Source organism: Aspergillus undulatus, assembly GCF_047715775.1.
Source record: "Aspergillus undulatus strain CBS 261.88 unplaced genomic scaffold BDV17scaffold_67, whole genome shotgun sequence".
NCBI classification, from domain to species: domain Eukaryota; kingdom Fungi; phylum Ascomycota; class Eurotiomycetes; order Eurotiales; family Aspergillaceae; genus Aspergillus; species Aspergillus undulatus.
In genome coordinates, this window is record NW_027396671.1 from 1 (window position 1) to 15,551 (window position 15,551).

Sequence of the window (15,551 nt, forward strand, 5' to 3'; positions counted from 1 at the left end):
TATCGGTCATCCCTGATGACTCAGTTCTTAGTCAGCATTAGGTAGTTAGCTCCCGCCGCCGGCGGTCTCTGAATAGCATCAACTTATCCACTTCCATACTTCACTATAGGCCTGTCGGGTCCCAATTCGCTACACCTGAGCATTGACTTGTACCTTTACGTGGTACTCAGGATAAGTAGCTATATAACAAACCAAGCAAGTTATAATATATAGTTAGTTTTAGCTTTATTTTTCTGCTGGTAGAATGTAAGCAAATACTAGTGCATACAGGAAATTTTAGTTTTTTTTTTTTTCCCTTTTGTCCCTTTAGGGCGTAATGGGCTAGTGGTTTAGGGGCTCGGAGGGGTCATTGGGGGGCCACGTTATTAGGTGTTGGTTGTGTTCCGAGACACGTTAGCTATGCTCAAATGATTAGTATCAGTAGCACATTATTATTTTGTCCCAGCCAGCAATGGAAATTATGGCATCTCGGGTGTGCGGAGACCGAGATTGAGAAGAGGACGGGAAAATAAGCATAAATTACCCGAGTAATGATGGTGGGGGTATTGCAGTTCTTAAGACTTGCTAGGACGACCCGAATTAGTGATCGATCTTCTTCTCTCCCTGCCGCGTTTTGTTCCCTCCGATACAATCACATTTCTCAATTCTGGACTAAATTTACCTTTGTTGAAGAGGTAAGGGAGAAATTGTGAGCTGGTGACCGTGAGATCCGACGAAGCTTGTGTTATCTTAGCGCCGAAGCCTGGACAGTGCCTTCGAGGTTTATCCACCTATAGGCTGAATCTCGTTATATAAAGCACTCTCTCTTCCCAGACACGATTTCAAGAAGAACGGACACTGATAATTCCGGCATATACCAAGCGCGAACATCCTCAATCAAGGCTCCTCGTAACCTGAATTTGTTCACCAAGCACAAACACATCCACAATGTCGTCCACCGACGAAGGTCCGTTGTACAAGCCCTACGACCAATTCATTCTCTTCGGGGACTCGATCACGCAGATGTCTTCGAGTCAAGATCAGGGGTTTGGATTCCAGCCTGCGTTACAGAATGGTCAGTTTTGCTTCTCTCCTTCCCTTATTGCTCTCCTTTTGTTTGTGTACAGCCGTTGACGCTGTGGTAGATTACTCGAGAGTTCTGGACGTGATCAACCGCGGATTCGGGTGGGTTTCGTGTCCTCCACCTTGTCACGGCATGATATTATTGTTTCGCTGACGATATACCTGCAGTGGATATACCACAGCACATGCAGTCAAGGTGTTTTCGAAGTTCTTCCCAAAGCCGGAGACAGCCTCTGTTCGGTTCCTGGTATGTAACACCTCCCTACGGGCATTCTACCAATCTCTAAGTAGATGTTGGCTGATATAGAATAGACAATCTGGTTCGGTGCCAACGACGCCTCACTCCTTGAGTCCAACAACGGCCAGCACGTCCCACTGGACGTCTATAAGAAAAACCTCGCCTGGCTAATCCAGCACCCCGCAACGGTGGCTCAGAAGCCACACATTCTAATTATCACCCCGGCCCCGATAAATGAGTACCAGCTGGAAGGGTTCGACAACGATAAAGGCAACGTTCACCCCACGCGGACGAACCGTGCTACGCGGGTGTATGCGGAGGCTGCGCGAGAAGTCGCGGAGTCGCTGAATGTTCCTTCGGTGGATCTCTGGGCGGCTTTCATGGATGCTGTTGGGTGGAAAGAGGGACAGCCTCTTATTGGGTCGAGAGAGGCGCCGAGTAATGCGATGTTTGCGAGTTTGTTTACGGATGGTTGGTTTTGACTTCTTTTTTTCTTCTCTTGCGGAAGCCCCCGATTGAGAGAGACTAACTTGCCACTGTAGGACTGCATCTTACCGCAGATGGTTATCGGATCGTATATGATGAGGTTCTCAAGGCTATTCGGACGAACTGGCCTGATGAAGCACCTGGGAAGCTCCCTCAAGTATTCCCGCCGTGGATGGAGGCTCCGAAATGATAAGAAAAAGAACTCGACGGAGCGGGGAAAACTGCTGCAGTTACGTAGTCCATTTTAACGAACGAGCATCACCCAAAATTGGGTTTGCATATTAATAGATTGTGAAGAGAAGATCACTGCGTAAAATAGAATCAAATCAAAAGCGGTCTAAAACTAAATTGAAGCCGCCAAGGCTGCCATGGGCCGGAGCAGTGTCGTCGATGTTACGATCCCCTCACGATTCTTGTCCAACATCCGTGGCCTCTGGTCCTTCTGTCCTCCTTCTCAATTATCCGTCCTTTTCGATCCGCCTTCCAACTTTCTTCCACTCTTCTCAAAAACCTAGGCAGCTAGTTAGCACTTGCCTATCCTCATCAGACTCTATCAACTCCCCGCCGACAAACTCGCTCTTGCCCCCTCCCTCTCCCTCCTTCGAAACTGTCCCGTCGGAAGAGAAACCTCGCTGCAGCCCGTGTCCAGTTTCAGTGTTACGAAATACTCCGGAGTCCCGAGACCATTGCTCTTCTTGCTCTTCAGATTCGAATATCATCTCCAGTTCGCTGCTCTTACACTGGACGGCTGTATATCCATCCAGACATTCGAACCCGCTTCTCCGCTCCGAATCGTTGCCTTTCGCCGTTTCCCGCTTAGAGCCTCTCTCACACTCCGGTATAGTGCTCTTCGACTCAGTACCCTCTCTACATCAACCACATAACACGGGCTAGCGACATTCTTATCATCTGGCAAAACGACCAAATACTCACTCACTGCATTTCGGGTGGACGGCCGTAGGGCCGTCTCACAGTCTACGAGGGTGGAGGAGTATCAAGTGGTAACGTGGACGGGTTAGTCAGAATTTACAGCAAAGGTACCTGGCAGCGACAAGATCGAGACTGGTCAATATACAAACTACGAGTGCATGTATTGGGTCCTCGGATATCACTCTCTGCTCAACGTCTGAGCGAATTGCCGGCAGTCTCTGCTGCTTCTCCGCTTCAACCCGGATAATGGATGCTCAATATCCCTTTGCCTCACGCGACGATATCTGGCGCGTCTTTGAAGACCTGAAAGATCTCCACGCTACGCAGTACGAGCAGGCGGAACGCATTGCAAGACTGGAACGCCGGAGGGACGAGGATGCAAGGTTGAGGAGCGTCTGGGGCCCTTTGTCACCGTTTCCGAGTTCTGTAGGGGGTACCGTGCCGACGGGTATGACTTTTTGAATTTCTTGCTTCTTTCTGCGAGTGTTGGCTAATGTGTCTCTTGTGTTATAGAAACAATTTTCCAATCGAGCGTCGACACCTTCAAAGGCTTCGATCAAGGACAGCATCATAGCGTGGGTGCCATGGGCTTAGACGCCGAAGACGAGCCGAGGCGGGGAACATCGAGGGCGAATAGTGTTCGGTTTGATGAGAGTGCCATTCACGGGTATTATGGACAAGCCAATCGGTCAAGTAGTGAGCTCCCAATAAGGACCGGAAGCGGGTTGGGAAGTCTTCCTCTTACCGAGCGGTCTCTATCACATCGGTCAGATGGGAGGCAAAGCTCATCGGGTCATTCCCATCATTCAGCCCGCACAAACAGCCTGGGATTAGAAACAACCAGCAGGATGATGAGCTCGATAACGAGCGACTCACTTCTCATTCCTCCGCCAGGTCTCTTCCTCTTAGGGCCTGTCCCGGCGATCATTCGGTGTTGGATGACTACAAATTTTTCCAATGACTCGCTCCTTTATGCGGCCATCTGCAGTGGTTCGTACCAATCTTGGCTGGGTTACCCCATGGTCCAGAAGCTAGGTTTAGAGGACCAGCTGGTGCAGGAAGCAGACACGCAGTATATCAAGCTCCCAATGTATCTTCCTGAAGCTAGCGTTCATCAGGCTTCGTCGCGCTCCAGTAGTCCTACGCCTCAGGTACCTACCTTGACCATTCGTTTCCTCGTCCATCATGCCGATCCGGGCGACGACTCCGTTCAAATAATCCTTGGAAGTGATATCCTTCGTGCTCACAACGCTGACATCCTATTTTCGCAAGACAAAATTATCATGGTGGACGATGAAAGGAACAAAGTTTCTATTCCCCTGGTACGGCCCGAAAACGACTCTGCCTTCAAGTCTTTACGCACAGCGTCGAAAGGCGTGAGCTCCGGAGGTATATCTCGAACATCACTCGAGTCGAAAAGCGATCATCTTGATATAGACAGCCCCTCTACCGTTGGTGTGATTGGGAAGCCCTCTCGCCCTCAGCAGACTCCTCCGGCAACTTCCGGTCGAGATTTTGCGGAGGAGTTTGCGAATCACAGAGTCTCGGGGTCCTCGGATTATCTAGCGCACACGAGCCAGAACGGTGGCCCGCACCCTCAAGCCAAGGCCGCCATATCAGTTGATACGCAAGCGAGCAACGTCGCAAAAACAGAGCCGGCTGGAGTATGGGGCTCGTGGAAGCGTGATACAAAGCCCAATTTGAATGTACTTGGAGTCGAGAAAACCTCCCGACCACGTCCGATGAAAGTGCTACGGCCGTCAAAATCAGTAAACCGGACTGCGTCGAATAGCGGACCAAGTGGCTTCGGCTCAGAAGCTACAGGGCCTCCAGCATCTCAAACTGCATCCGCAGTGACGTCGCCTGATGGAAGTCGGACGGGAAAGCCGCTCACCCCGAACCCTATTGGAGGTGCCTCGGCCTTTCCCTGGCTTAATTCGTCCTAATCTCCGAAACGGAGTTGGAAGGTACACACTGATTGAAATAGATCAGAGATAGTAACCTTTTAAAGATGAATTAGCCTTTGTTGAGACTTTCATCAATGTTACCGGCTGGATGCAAAAGTTTTTGGATGAAGACACTTTGTCCATGTTACGGGTTACGTTTCTCACACTGTGATAGCAGGCTTCTTAGCATAGTAATACATACATGACAGACTCGTATCACCCAACCCTTTCTTTGAGGCTGCACTAAATCTTCGAAAGCTTATCCAAAGCCTCCTTAGTCTCCTGCTTCGTCTCCTTCACAAGCCCCGTAATCGCCTTGAAATGCTGATCACTCGCATCCCCAATAATCTCAAACAAAATACTCTCACTTGTCGTCACAACCGCCCCCGCATCCCGCAACCTTGCCAGCGCAATCCCCCTCTCCTCCGGGTTAATACTACTCACCCCATCAACAAGCACATAAACCCTATGCCCCCGTTCCAGAAGATCCAGCGTCGTCTGCGTGATACAGATATGCGTTTCTATCCCGACGAGAATCGCGTCGATCGGTGTCTCGCCTTTACTTGGTTTGGGCAGCAAAGAGTCTATCTGCGGCGTTATCATTGAAAAGAGCGTCTTGTCGATGTCGGCGCGGACATTTGGGCCTTGCAAGTGCTCGAGGAGTTTGGGGACTGTCGGGCCTAGTCGGGACCGGTTCTGCGTTGTTATGTATGCTGGGATATTCAATGTGTTTGTGGCGCGGAGGAGCTTTGTTGCTGTTGAGGCGCTGTAGGTCGGTGGTTGTTAGAATATACTCGATGGGGTTGATGTCTATTCGGGGAGGGTATTACATCTTGGGGAATTCAAAAATGGCTGCTTCGAACTTCTCTTGCATATCGCAGATGCTGGGCGTCTGTTAGTCTGCAGGTATAGGGTAGGGTCACTGTCAGGGGTAGGCAGGGGTGTGGCGTACAAGACCGCAGGGTTACCTGTCGTTGTAAACTGGGTTAGTTGAGGGGGGTCATTTGAGGGCCGGGAAGACGTACGGATGCGGCAGGCTCGTGAAATGGCTGCCATTGTGTATATTGAGACGTAGAATAGTCAAGGATCGCGCTGTATTCCTTGCGATAACGAGGGTAAATGAAGAGTACTGACAGACGGAGTATTCAGAACTCCGCGGGGGCGTGCGGGGAAGGATCCGAGTTTCTGGCCTAGCGGCCTGAGAAACAAGGACAATGCACCATGCAAGCCACGGCGGCCACGTGATAGCCGAAGACCTCGGAGATTGGTCGGAGATGGTAAGCCGAGCTGCTGCCTTGCTGCCTGGGCCCGTGGGGTTTTCAACTTTTCACGGTTTTCTCTCTGACTAAGAAGGAAGGACTCGTCCTTGCAGTCACAGTGGGCTTGGCACAACCTAACGGTCGGTTCGGTTTCTTTTCTTCATCTCTTTCTTCCCTTCCTTTCCTTCTCTCTTCTTTTTACCACCACCTTCAACTGCTTATTCCAGCTTCACCCGTAGCCATCAACTTTGGGACCCTTTCCATCGTCAAACTTCACTGCTGAAGCTGTCAAATCGCCGTCTAGGGTTTTTTTCAGCACTTAATACCTGGTTAGTTTTGTCTGCACAGCTGGACTGTCGGTCTCTTTAATCCAAAGAACGTCACAAAGAGTCTGACCTTTGCCTGTTTCGTCTTCCATTCAGAAAAACCACCTTGTTGGTTTGTCTCTCTTCCGGCCAGAGAAAGCCACAGATATAAGGAACGCTCGAGAAGTTGTCTATGTATTCGTCCTGCGTCAGAGATTTCGAACACCACCTGCCGCTCAAGCTGCAAACGTTTCGCTCTATACCGAAACCTTGTAGTTACTACTCAAAATCTTGTGGCTGAAACCACCTCCCAAACGGGCTGCCTTCTTCGCTGTTTCTAGTCGTTCTGTCTAGACAACCGCCATCATTCCACCAACAACAAATAATCGAGTGACTCGCGGCGTATGTCTTGTCTCTTGAAAAGATCCTTCGTCCAGGTTCCCTCCCGCTTCTTGTCTCATCCGCCGCCGTTCTGAATTCGTCGAAAACAAAAATAATCTTTCTCGTCTACAACCGTCATCATGGCTCCCAACAACATCAACATTCGTCGTGATGTCACCGATCCCTTCTACCGTTACAAGATGGAGCCCTTGCAATCCAAGATTGAAGGCAAGGGTAACGGTATCAAGACTGTCGTTGTCAACCTGAACTCGGTTGCCGGGTCTTTGAGCCGTCCTCCTGCCTATGTCATCAAGTACTTTGGCTTCGAGCTTGGTGCCCAAGCTAATGCTAAGCCCACTGATGAACGCTGGATTATTAACGGTGCCCATGATGCCAAGAAGCTTCAAGACTATCTTGACGGTTTCATCAACAAGTTCGTTCTCTGCAAGAAGTGCAAGAACCCCGAAACCGATGTCATCATCAAGGACGAGAAAATTATTCTGGACTGCAAGGCTTGTGGACAGCGCTCGGACGTCGATCCCCGTCTCAAGCTCAGCACATTCATCCTTCGCAACAACACCTCCGGCAAGGGCAAGAAGGACAAGTCCACCAAGAAAACTCGCCGTGAGCGGAACAAGGAGAAGGAAGCGAACGGAGACAACAACGGCAGCCCCGGTGACAGCAACTCTGACAACGGTGATGAGAACGGTGACGTTGCCGCGGAAGCCGGCAGCGACGATGAGCTCACCCGTCGTATCAACTCTGCCGCGCAGAATATCGACGCGGAGGACGGAATTGAGGACGACGACTGGAAGGTCGACGTCTCGGAGGAGGCTGTGAAGGCTCGTGCCAAGGAACTTCCTGACGACCTGAAGCGCGCCCTTGCCCTTGACGAGGGTGATGAAGAGGGTCCCGACGGTCCCACCGCTTACGACGAGCTCGGCAATTGGATCAGCAGCACTGCTGAAGAGAAGGGCGGTGTCTCGAAGGTCGAGGACGTCGAAATCTACTTGAAGGCCAAAGAGTATGGCATTGAGTCCAAGCACAAGACGCTGGCCGTTCTTGCCCAGACCATCTTCGACGACAACATCGCCAAGCAGATAGAAGACCGCGCCCCTCTGCTCAAGAAGATGATCACCTCTGAACGTCACGAGAAGGCCATGCTTGGCGGTACCGAGCGTTTTGTTGGCAACGACAAGCCCGACCTCATCGCCAAGGTCCCTGCCATCCTGCTCGCCTACTACCAGAACGACTTGATCTCAGAGGAAACTCTCAAGGAATGGTGCACGAAGGCAAGCAAGAAGTACGTTGACATCAAGACCAGCAAGAAGGTTCGCAAGGCCGCCGAGCCTTTCCTTCAGTGGCTTGAGAGCGCCGAGAGCGAGGAGGAAGAGAGCGACGACGAATAAATCAGTCGTTCCCGTTAGGGATACTGTCTTTACCGGAATTCTTGGACCTTGATCCTGTCATTTCTATTTTGACTGTCGTCACTCCTTGATTGTTCGCGTTCGTCCGGACTGCCAGATTGCGAGATTGCCAATGTTGATTCTTGTTCTATCTCAGTACTAGTTGATAACAAAGGACCTTAGTCATAAACAGTATCAAAAGCCTAATATCTATATAACCTAAAAAGCCTCCGCAAACCGAACCCTCCCCACCGCGAAAGCCACCGTCTTCAACGGCTCAGGCTGACTATCACGCTGCGCGCGTGTCCTTATATGCGCACCTTTCCCACCATCCCTCTTCGCTTCCAAACCATCCCGGAACCGCGCGTCCTGCTGCTGAAAGATAAACCAGGTTAAATCGGGATTCCATGTCTCCATTGCTTGGATGACCCTTTCAATGGACTCGCTCTCGCTCTCTATATCCGTCTCAGTCCCATTAACCCCTCCTTGAGCTGATGCTCCTTTGTTGTCTCCTGATGCAGTGACAGTGCGAGAAAAGTAGTACGTCGGCCCCGCATACTTCGCAATCCATTCCCCAAGGATATGACAAATACGATCACCCACTGGAAGTGGAAGCCGCACGTGAGAAAGCAACGTTAGGAATAACGAGATCAGTGCGCGCCAGAGGGTATGGTGTGGTGTGAAAGCGCGGGAGCCAGAGGCGGAGCCGGCTTTTGTGAGGGAGAGGGATTGGATGAAGGCGAAGCCGAAGGCAGGTCTTGCGAGTGCTCCTGAGCCTGGAGATTGTCCATCAGAGGAAATTCTTATGCTGGTGCTGGTGCTACTGCTGGAGTCTCTTATGAGTTGCTGGGTCTGTCGTTCAATGATCTTATCCGTATCCTGGTGGACTTTCTCCCAGACACGATTGTATAAGCGCTCCCAGCGAGGGTATTCGGTTTCGACGCGGGAGGCCATGAAGTCGCCGGCTGATTTGAACATTGTTTCGACGGCTTTACAGGCGGTCGTTGTTACGAAGGTTTCTTCTTTGCTATCGAAGTCGTCGATTCCGGCGTTATGTCTTTGGCGGTCTTTAGGAGATGTTTCGCCTATCAGAGCTGTTGAAGAGGACGAGGGTGTGTTGAATGAGGACGGGAGATTGATCTTGGAGATGATGGCGGGCCATAGATCGTTTATTAGCGGGAGGAAACTGTTTTCGTCTGCTGCAAGGACTGGCACGACGTCTATGAGGATCGATAGTAATGAGCGCCGGAGGTACGGCGACGGGGAAGATAGATGGGAAGGTAAGGACTTGATTATGTGAAGGAGGAGTGAGTGTGTTTTGCTCAGAGGTCTCTCGGCATCGTCAGGTTCACGGGGTGGAGGGAGGGGCTCATCGGAGTCTTCCTTCTCCAGTACATCTGACAGAGGGTCGCTTGCAGGGACATCTTTTTCGGCTTTCTCTTCCCGTTCCTCCGCCCAAGGTCTCTTTGGATGAGACAAGTGTCCTTCGTCGACCCCGGTTGATTCGTTCTTCTCAAGGCGTTTGGCCTTTCGACGCGCGAGATCTTCCGCGAGGGTAGAAATGCACAGTCCCTGGTACTTTCGTTTCAAGTGGTCAATGGCGTTTCCATCATTGCCATTTTCGATTGCCAGAATTGAGGGGGTCTTTGTGGTTTCCTCCACAATGGTAGCCAGAGTTCTGAACATCAACTCGACAAGCTTTGGGTAACCATGGTAAAGTTCCAAGATACCAAATATTGAGTCTACCAGATCATCCAAGTAAGGAACAAGCCGTGCGCCACATAATTTCACCATCATCAATAGAACCTGAGGAGGATATGGTGAGACGTCGAAGGTATTCAACTTCAGGGCCACGGAGTTCACAAGATAGTCAACGTTCTCGACTATCATGGTGCTTGTATCAGGGTAATTACAGGCACGTGTAAGGATATTGAGGCATGTCATTGCATGCCTCTGGAGGGCTTGGTTGTTAGAAGCGAGCAGTTGCAGGACGGGATATAGTGCATCCATGAGTTCCGGGCGGAAAACTTCCCGCAACTCTTCGGCTTGAAGAGCAACGGCTTCTAGGGCAAGTGCTTGCACTCGCCAATCGCTCGTACCATCTGCCAAGGGCTCGTTGAGTATTGGCAGGGAGATATAATACAGTTCTTCAACCATATTAGCCCGAGAACCATATGGGCGCGATGGCTCGAGGTGGTCGAAAGAAATGAACTCGTCGAAACTGCTCATCAACCGTGTAGTGCTGTTAAGGAACGTTGTAGCAAGCCATAGCGGTGCGATGACCGAGTTCCCTTGCTCATGATGTATTCGATTGACAATCAGCTGCGTTATATCGCTACCAGAACTAGACAGGTTGAGCCTGGTGATCATGTTCTGGAGATCTTTGAGTGTCTGCTGTTGACTCTTGTGATCCAGCAGCACTGATGAAAAGGTAGCGGGTGCTTTCCCAGGGCCAATGACATCCAATGCTTGAGGGCTGGTGAGTTCCGGATTCAAGGGCTGAAGTGCGCTAGTTGCCTGGCTGACAATGACGGCGACACTGTCGCATAGTCCGGCTGTCAGGTTGTTGGTAAGTAGGTCGGAGCTTGATTGAATATCGGATAGCACCTGAAAAGCAGCGGTTATCTGCTCTATGGCCCATTGTTTGGCAGTTTCATCATTGCTCTGCATTGTTCTCGGGAATGCAGTAAGCCAGGTATGTAGAGAATCTTTGAGGGAATCCAGCACCGTTGGATATGTGGTGGCCAGATGCTTCAGTGATGAGTAGGCACTGTTTGGCACCTGTCCCTCGTCTAGTCTCGATAGCACAACGATGGTTTCGACTAGCACGGGTACTGCATCATATAATGTCGTAGGGCAGTCCTCTATTACCATAATGCACAAGCTCAATAGTCGCTCTTGGACCTCCTCTCGACCATGTCGCCTCAGCTGGATAACTTGAGTAAGCGCAAGCTTAATCTGTGTAGCCGTAGCCTTCAACCAAGATTCGTCAAGCACCAATTTCTCATCAGCCGCCTGTGGCTGGGTAAATTCTTCTGGCAATTGCGAATTGGCCCGGTCGTTAAGAACTGCTTTCAACATATCCGAAAGAATGTCTAAGCATGTAGTGATCAATTTGTGTGATCTTCGGGTTTGAGTTGTCGGCTTTAAGACCTTTGTCAACGCAGATACCGTCCGGGGCATTATACTCGCGAGGACGACGCGATCAGTAACACGGCGGTAGAGTGCTTGAAGAGCTTTGGCGGCAGAAATACAAAGCTCATCTGATCGAATACTAACAACTCCTTCAAGTAAGAGATAAACGGTTTGGTCAACAACAGTAGCGGTACCAATCTCATGGTAGACTGTCTGTTCTGCAACGGGCCCAGACAGTACGTCAAATATGGAGAACAGGCAGTTGAACCCTGCAACCTCCAATTCAACAGATGACGTTTGTACCGACTGATTCTTTGCGCTATCAGGAATACCACCAACAATCAGTGTCAACAAGATCACCAATTGCTTCCCCATTTGAGGGGATAGGCGTGCCTTCCATCCTTTCGCGACAAGTATGTGTAGGCAGTTGATTGCCAGTTCCAAGACATTGACCGGTGCTCTCTTAGACTCATTGAAGATATGTGCCAAGGGAAAGAAGGCATATTCAGCCAGCTTCTCATCCAGCGCATGCTTGTCAGCGAGTTCTTCCAAAGGATTGTACACGGAACGAAGTGCTTTGAGCACATCACTGGAGCCAACTTGATGCCCACGGAATTTCAGCCCGACAGAGCTCAATTCAACACATGGTTCCCGGAGCTTGAAAGCAAGTCAGCATATAGAGTCAGTGTTGTTGGCGGGGGAATACCTTTCTGAAAGCTTCCTGGCGGGAGGTATCCATTTGGCCTATCGGCATGCAGTGCGGCGATGCTGAAGGGTCCAAAACATATCCATTTGTTCCAGTTGTATCAGTTGATATATGTCTCACTGCAGCTCCTGGCAAGAGATTATGACACTCAACAGTATCTGACGCTGATGAATAGACAACAAATTGAGCCATCGTCGATGCTTTCCTATGACTCTCCGCCTTTGCCCGCACTTTCTGCCAGATTTATATAGCGGTGAAAGTACCACTTATCGATATGTGCTCACGTGATGTGGAGCAGGCTCGCGTCTCGTCGCGTCCGATATGGCGTCTGCCGCCTACAGCCTGCTAGGCAGGCATCTCATTCTCAAGCATCCCAACATGCCTGGTTGTCCATCTATATCTCACGCACGGCGCCATATTGTGTGAACGTCGATGCTCCCGTCTCGCAAACCGGCGATCCCAGTTGCGCTCTTACAACCGTCGATGATCCAAGCCCCAATTCGCAAAGCTTCATTTGTTCTGGGTGCTTGCCCTAACCTCTGTGCTTCATCCTTTCTTTGGCTTCTTCAGACCCGAAATATCGCTCGCTCGCGACGCTTCAGAAAACCCTTATACCCCCCCATTTATCCTCTTACGCTTATATCAAAAATGCCGGACCCCAAGGAAGGAAAGCAGGCAACTCTGGGGTACGTCAAAGACTCTCAATTGACTCTTGGGTGCGTCTTGCGGGACTACCCTGAGCTCGCTACAATTTTCGGTTTTTTTTCATTTTGCTTACTCTGTTATGCAGGAAGTTTTTCGGCACCAATTCCGATGCACCGAAGAAACAAACAACCCTCAGTTTCGGCGGCAATCGAAACAAATCAACCTCCAGTGCAAGTAAATCGAAGAAGCAATCTACACCTGCAAACGAAGATGAGTCGACAGTACCAGTCGATGGGAAAGGCGGCAACGACGTCAGTATGTCGGAGGCTCCTGAGGTAAAGCCTGAGGTGGCTGAAGAGAGCGAAAGCGCAGACCAGAATCCTTTGAAGAGGGAGAAGAGTGAAGCTAGCGACAGTGAAGGAAGCGATGCTGTACAGCCCAGCAACAAGAGGCGACGCAAGACGTCGAACAAGTCCGAAGTACCCAAAGCAAAGCCCACATCCTCCCCTAAGAGCTCGAAAGGTCGCAAACAGAGCAAGGATACTTCACCACTTAAGGTCATTGAGAAAGCATCTGGGGAGACGACACCGGAGGATCCTGAGGTTTCAGATGCCGAGGAAGCGCTATCTGCCAGTGAAGATGAGACAGAGAAGAAGCCTGCGCTAAAGAAAAAGGAGATTGAGAAGGTTCAGGCCACGCTTACGGGAAGCGGAAACGACCCATACCCTGACTGGAAAGCCGGTGACCCCGTGCCATATGCCGCACTATGTACGACATTCTCTCTCATCGAGATGACAACTAAGCGGCTCCAGATTCTAGCACACTGCTCCCTCTTTCTCCGACAAGTCCTTCGCCTCACTCCTCAAGACTTTTTACCGACAGTGCAGCTTATGATAAATAAACTTGCCGCCGATTACGCTGGAATCGAGTTGGGCATTGGTGAGTCTTTGATCATGAAGGCCATTGGCGAGAGTACAGGCCGTAGCCTGGCAGTGATAAAGGCAGACCAGCGCGAAATTGGTGACCTAGGCTTAGTTGCTGCCAAGAGCAGGTCAAATCAGCCCACAATGTTCAAACCAAAGGCGTTGACTGTTCGAGGAGTGCACGAGGGTCTACTCGGCATTGCCAAGGTTCAAGGCCATGGATCCCAGGACAAAAAGATATCGGGAATCAAGAAGCTACTTTCCGCTGCAGACGCGGCAACGGCAGGGAAGGGAAGCAAGGGGGTTGACATCGCCAAGAACAAGGGCGGCCCGAGCGAAGCAAAGTATATTGTGCGATTCCTGGAAGGCAAGCTACGACTTGGTCTGGCGGAAAAGACTGTACTTGTTGCCCTTGCTCAGGCTGTCGTTGCTCACGAGTCTGCTCTGAAGGGCGAGAAAGCTCCTTCCGCTGAAAAGATGGCCGAAGGGGAGACAATTCTGAAGACGGTATACAGCGAGTTGCCAGCCTATGAAGTGATCATTCCTGCCATCCTTGAGCATGGATTGTCTGGTCTGCACGAACACTGCAAGCTACAGCCGGGCATTCCCATCAAACCTATGCTTGCTAAGCCTACGAAATCGATCACCGAGGTTCTAGACCGCTTTGAAGGCAAGGAGTTTACATGCGAATATAAGTACGACGGAGAAAGAGCTCAGATTCATTACGTTGCGCCTGAGGAGAAGAAGCACTACCCAGGAGCTGAACTGACCTTGCAAAAAGAAGAAGCAGGGCTCGCCTCTATCTTCTCTCGGAACTCCGAAGATCTCTCAAAGAAGTACCCCGATGTCCTGGCTAAACTCAACACGTGGATCAAGCCTGGTATTAAGAGCTTTGTATTGGACTGCGAGACTGTCGCCTGGGACGTGGAAACCAAAAAGGTTCTCCCCTTCCAGCAGCTGATGACTCGTAAGAGGAAAGACGTCAATGCAGAAGACGTCAAGGTCAAGGTCTGCATTTTTGCATTTGACCTCCTCTTCCTGAATGGAGAGGTATGTTCGACATTCATTATCACAAATAATCACCAACACTGACCCAGCCTAGCCAACCGTCAAAAAATCCCTCCGAGAGCGCCGCGACCTCCTCCACGAATCCTTCCAAGTAACCGAAGGCGAATTCCAATTCGCCCAATACGGCGACACCAACGACCTCGACCAAATCCAGAACCTACTAGACGACAGCGTCAGAGCCTCCTGCGAAGGCCTCATGGTCAAAATGCTCGACACCGAAGAAAGCGGCTACGAACCCTCCAAACGCAGCCGCAACTGGCTCAAGGTGAAAAAGGACTATCTCGCCGGTGTCGGCGACTCCCTCGACCTTGTCGTTCTAGGCGCCTACTACGGCCGCGGAAAACGCACCTCCGTCTACGGCGCCTTCCTCCTAGCCGCTTACAACCCCAATACCCAAACCTACGAAACAATCTGCAATATCGGCACGGGCTTCTCTGAGGCTGTCCTCGAGGACCTCCACAATACACTCTCCCCGCTTGTCATCGACCGGCCCAAACCGTTCTACTCGCACTCTACTGTCCCGAAGGACCAACCTGACGTCTGGCTCGAGCCGCGCCATGTCTGGGAGGTCAAGACCGCGGATCTCACCCTTAGTCCGCGGTATAAGGCTGCGGCTGATGAATTCGTGGGTACGGCTGATGGGAAGGGCGTTAGTCTGCGTTTCCCTCGGTTCATCAAGACGAGAGAGGATAAGAAGCCTGAGCAGGCGACTACAACAAAGGCTGTTGCGGAGATGTATAGGAAGCAGGAAGCTGTTGCGAAGGACGGTGGCTCGAAGGGTGGTGTGGATGATGATTTCGAGTATTGATTTCTTTCAGCCTTTTCAAGGCATGGGACTGTGTTGTATGTGCAGCAGTCTACATTACTATATATTTGTGAAACATTTAAGAAACCTCACAAGGGATCATTTCCGCCCAAAGCCAAATTCATACATTGAATCATATTCATCGCGCCGATAATCATGTAGCTAGAAATACCCAATGAAGGTATGGAAAATATGCAGTATTGTACAAGTCGCCAAATGAGACCCACTGCACTTTTGAGAACTGCGCGAGGCAGTT

At 50.7% G+C, this 15,551-nt stretch overlaps 7 protein-coding genes across 7 annotated transcripts; 5 read left to right on the forward strand and 2 right to left on the reverse strand.

Annotated features, from left to right (window-relative positions):
• Positions 1-580: 580 nt before the first annotated feature.
• BDV17DRAFT_274368 (SGNH/GDSL hydrolase family protein) lies at positions 581-2,066 on the forward strand. Its single transcript, XM_073759116.1, has 5 exons — positions 581-1,054; positions 1,125-1,164; positions 1,231-1,309; positions 1,375-1,771; positions 1,843-2,066. The coding sequence occupies exons 1-5, from the start codon at positions 928-930 to the stop codon at positions 1,974-1,976; spliced, it is 777 nt and encodes a 258-aa protein (XP_073611291.1). The 5' UTR covers positions 581-927; the 3' UTR covers positions 1,977-2,066.
• A 79-nt stretch (positions 2,067-2,145) lies between these two features.
• BDV17DRAFT_209699 (uncharacterized protein) lies at positions 2,146-2,821 on the forward strand. The gene has a single exon (XM_073755403.1). It carries the CDS (start codon positions 2,177-2,179, stop codon positions 2,678-2,680), a length of 504 nt encoding a protein of 167 aa, XP_073611292.1. The 5' UTR covers positions 2,146-2,176; the 3' UTR covers positions 2,681-2,821.
• Positions 2,822-2,962: 141 nt separating this feature from the next.
• On the forward strand, positions 2,963-5,369 carry BDV17DRAFT_300959 (uncharacterized protein; the record flags this gene model as incomplete). Its single annotated transcript, XM_073764155.1, has 2 exons — positions 2,963-3,164; positions 3,230-5,369. The coding sequence occupies 2 exons, from the start codon at positions 2,963-2,965 to the stop codon at positions 4,660-4,662; spliced, it is 1,635 nt and encodes a 544-aa protein (XP_073611293.1). The 3' UTR covers positions 4,663-5,369.
• Positions 4,800-5,829, reverse strand: BDV17DRAFT_274370 (putative isochorismatase family hydrolase). Its single transcript, XM_073759117.1, has 4 exons — positions 5,688-5,829; positions 5,615-5,630; positions 5,493-5,546; positions 4,800-5,428 (listed from the first exon to the last, which is right to left on the reverse strand). The coding sequence occupies exons 1-4, from the start codon at positions 5,716-5,718 to the stop codon at positions 4,906-4,908; spliced, it is 624 nt and encodes a 207-aa protein (XP_073611294.1). The 5' UTR covers positions 5,719-5,829; the 3' UTR covers positions 4,800-4,905.
• Positions 5,830-6,048: 219 nt separating this feature from the next.
• BDV17DRAFT_274374 (translation initiation factor eIF5) lies at positions 6,049-8,234 on the forward strand. Its single transcript, XM_073759118.1, has one exon. It carries the CDS (start codon positions 6,748-6,750, stop codon positions 8,014-8,016), a length of 1,269 nt encoding a protein of 422 aa, XP_073611295.1. The 5' UTR covers positions 6,049-6,747; the 3' UTR covers positions 8,017-8,234.
• BDV17DRAFT_295355 (uncharacterized protein) lies at positions 8,233-11,887 on the reverse strand (the record flags this gene model as incomplete). The annotated part of the gene is made up of 2 exons (XM_073763046.1): positions 8,233-11,805; positions 11,855-11,887. 2 exons carry the CDS (start codon positions 11,885-11,887, stop codon positions 8,233-8,235), a joined length of 3,606 nt encoding a protein of 1,201 aa, XP_073611296.1.
• A 615-nt stretch (positions 11,888-12,502) lies between these two features.
• On the forward strand, positions 12,503-15,298 carry BDV17DRAFT_284641 (DNA ligase (ATP) CDC9; the record flags this gene model as incomplete). Its single annotated transcript, XM_073760565.1, has 3 exons — positions 12,503-12,570; positions 12,645-14,472; positions 14,525-15,298. The coding sequence occupies 3 exons, from the start codon at positions 12,503-12,505 to the stop codon at positions 15,296-15,298; spliced, it is 2,670 nt and encodes an 889-aa protein (XP_073611297.1).
• Between the last annotated feature and the right edge of the window lie 253 nt (positions 15,299-15,551).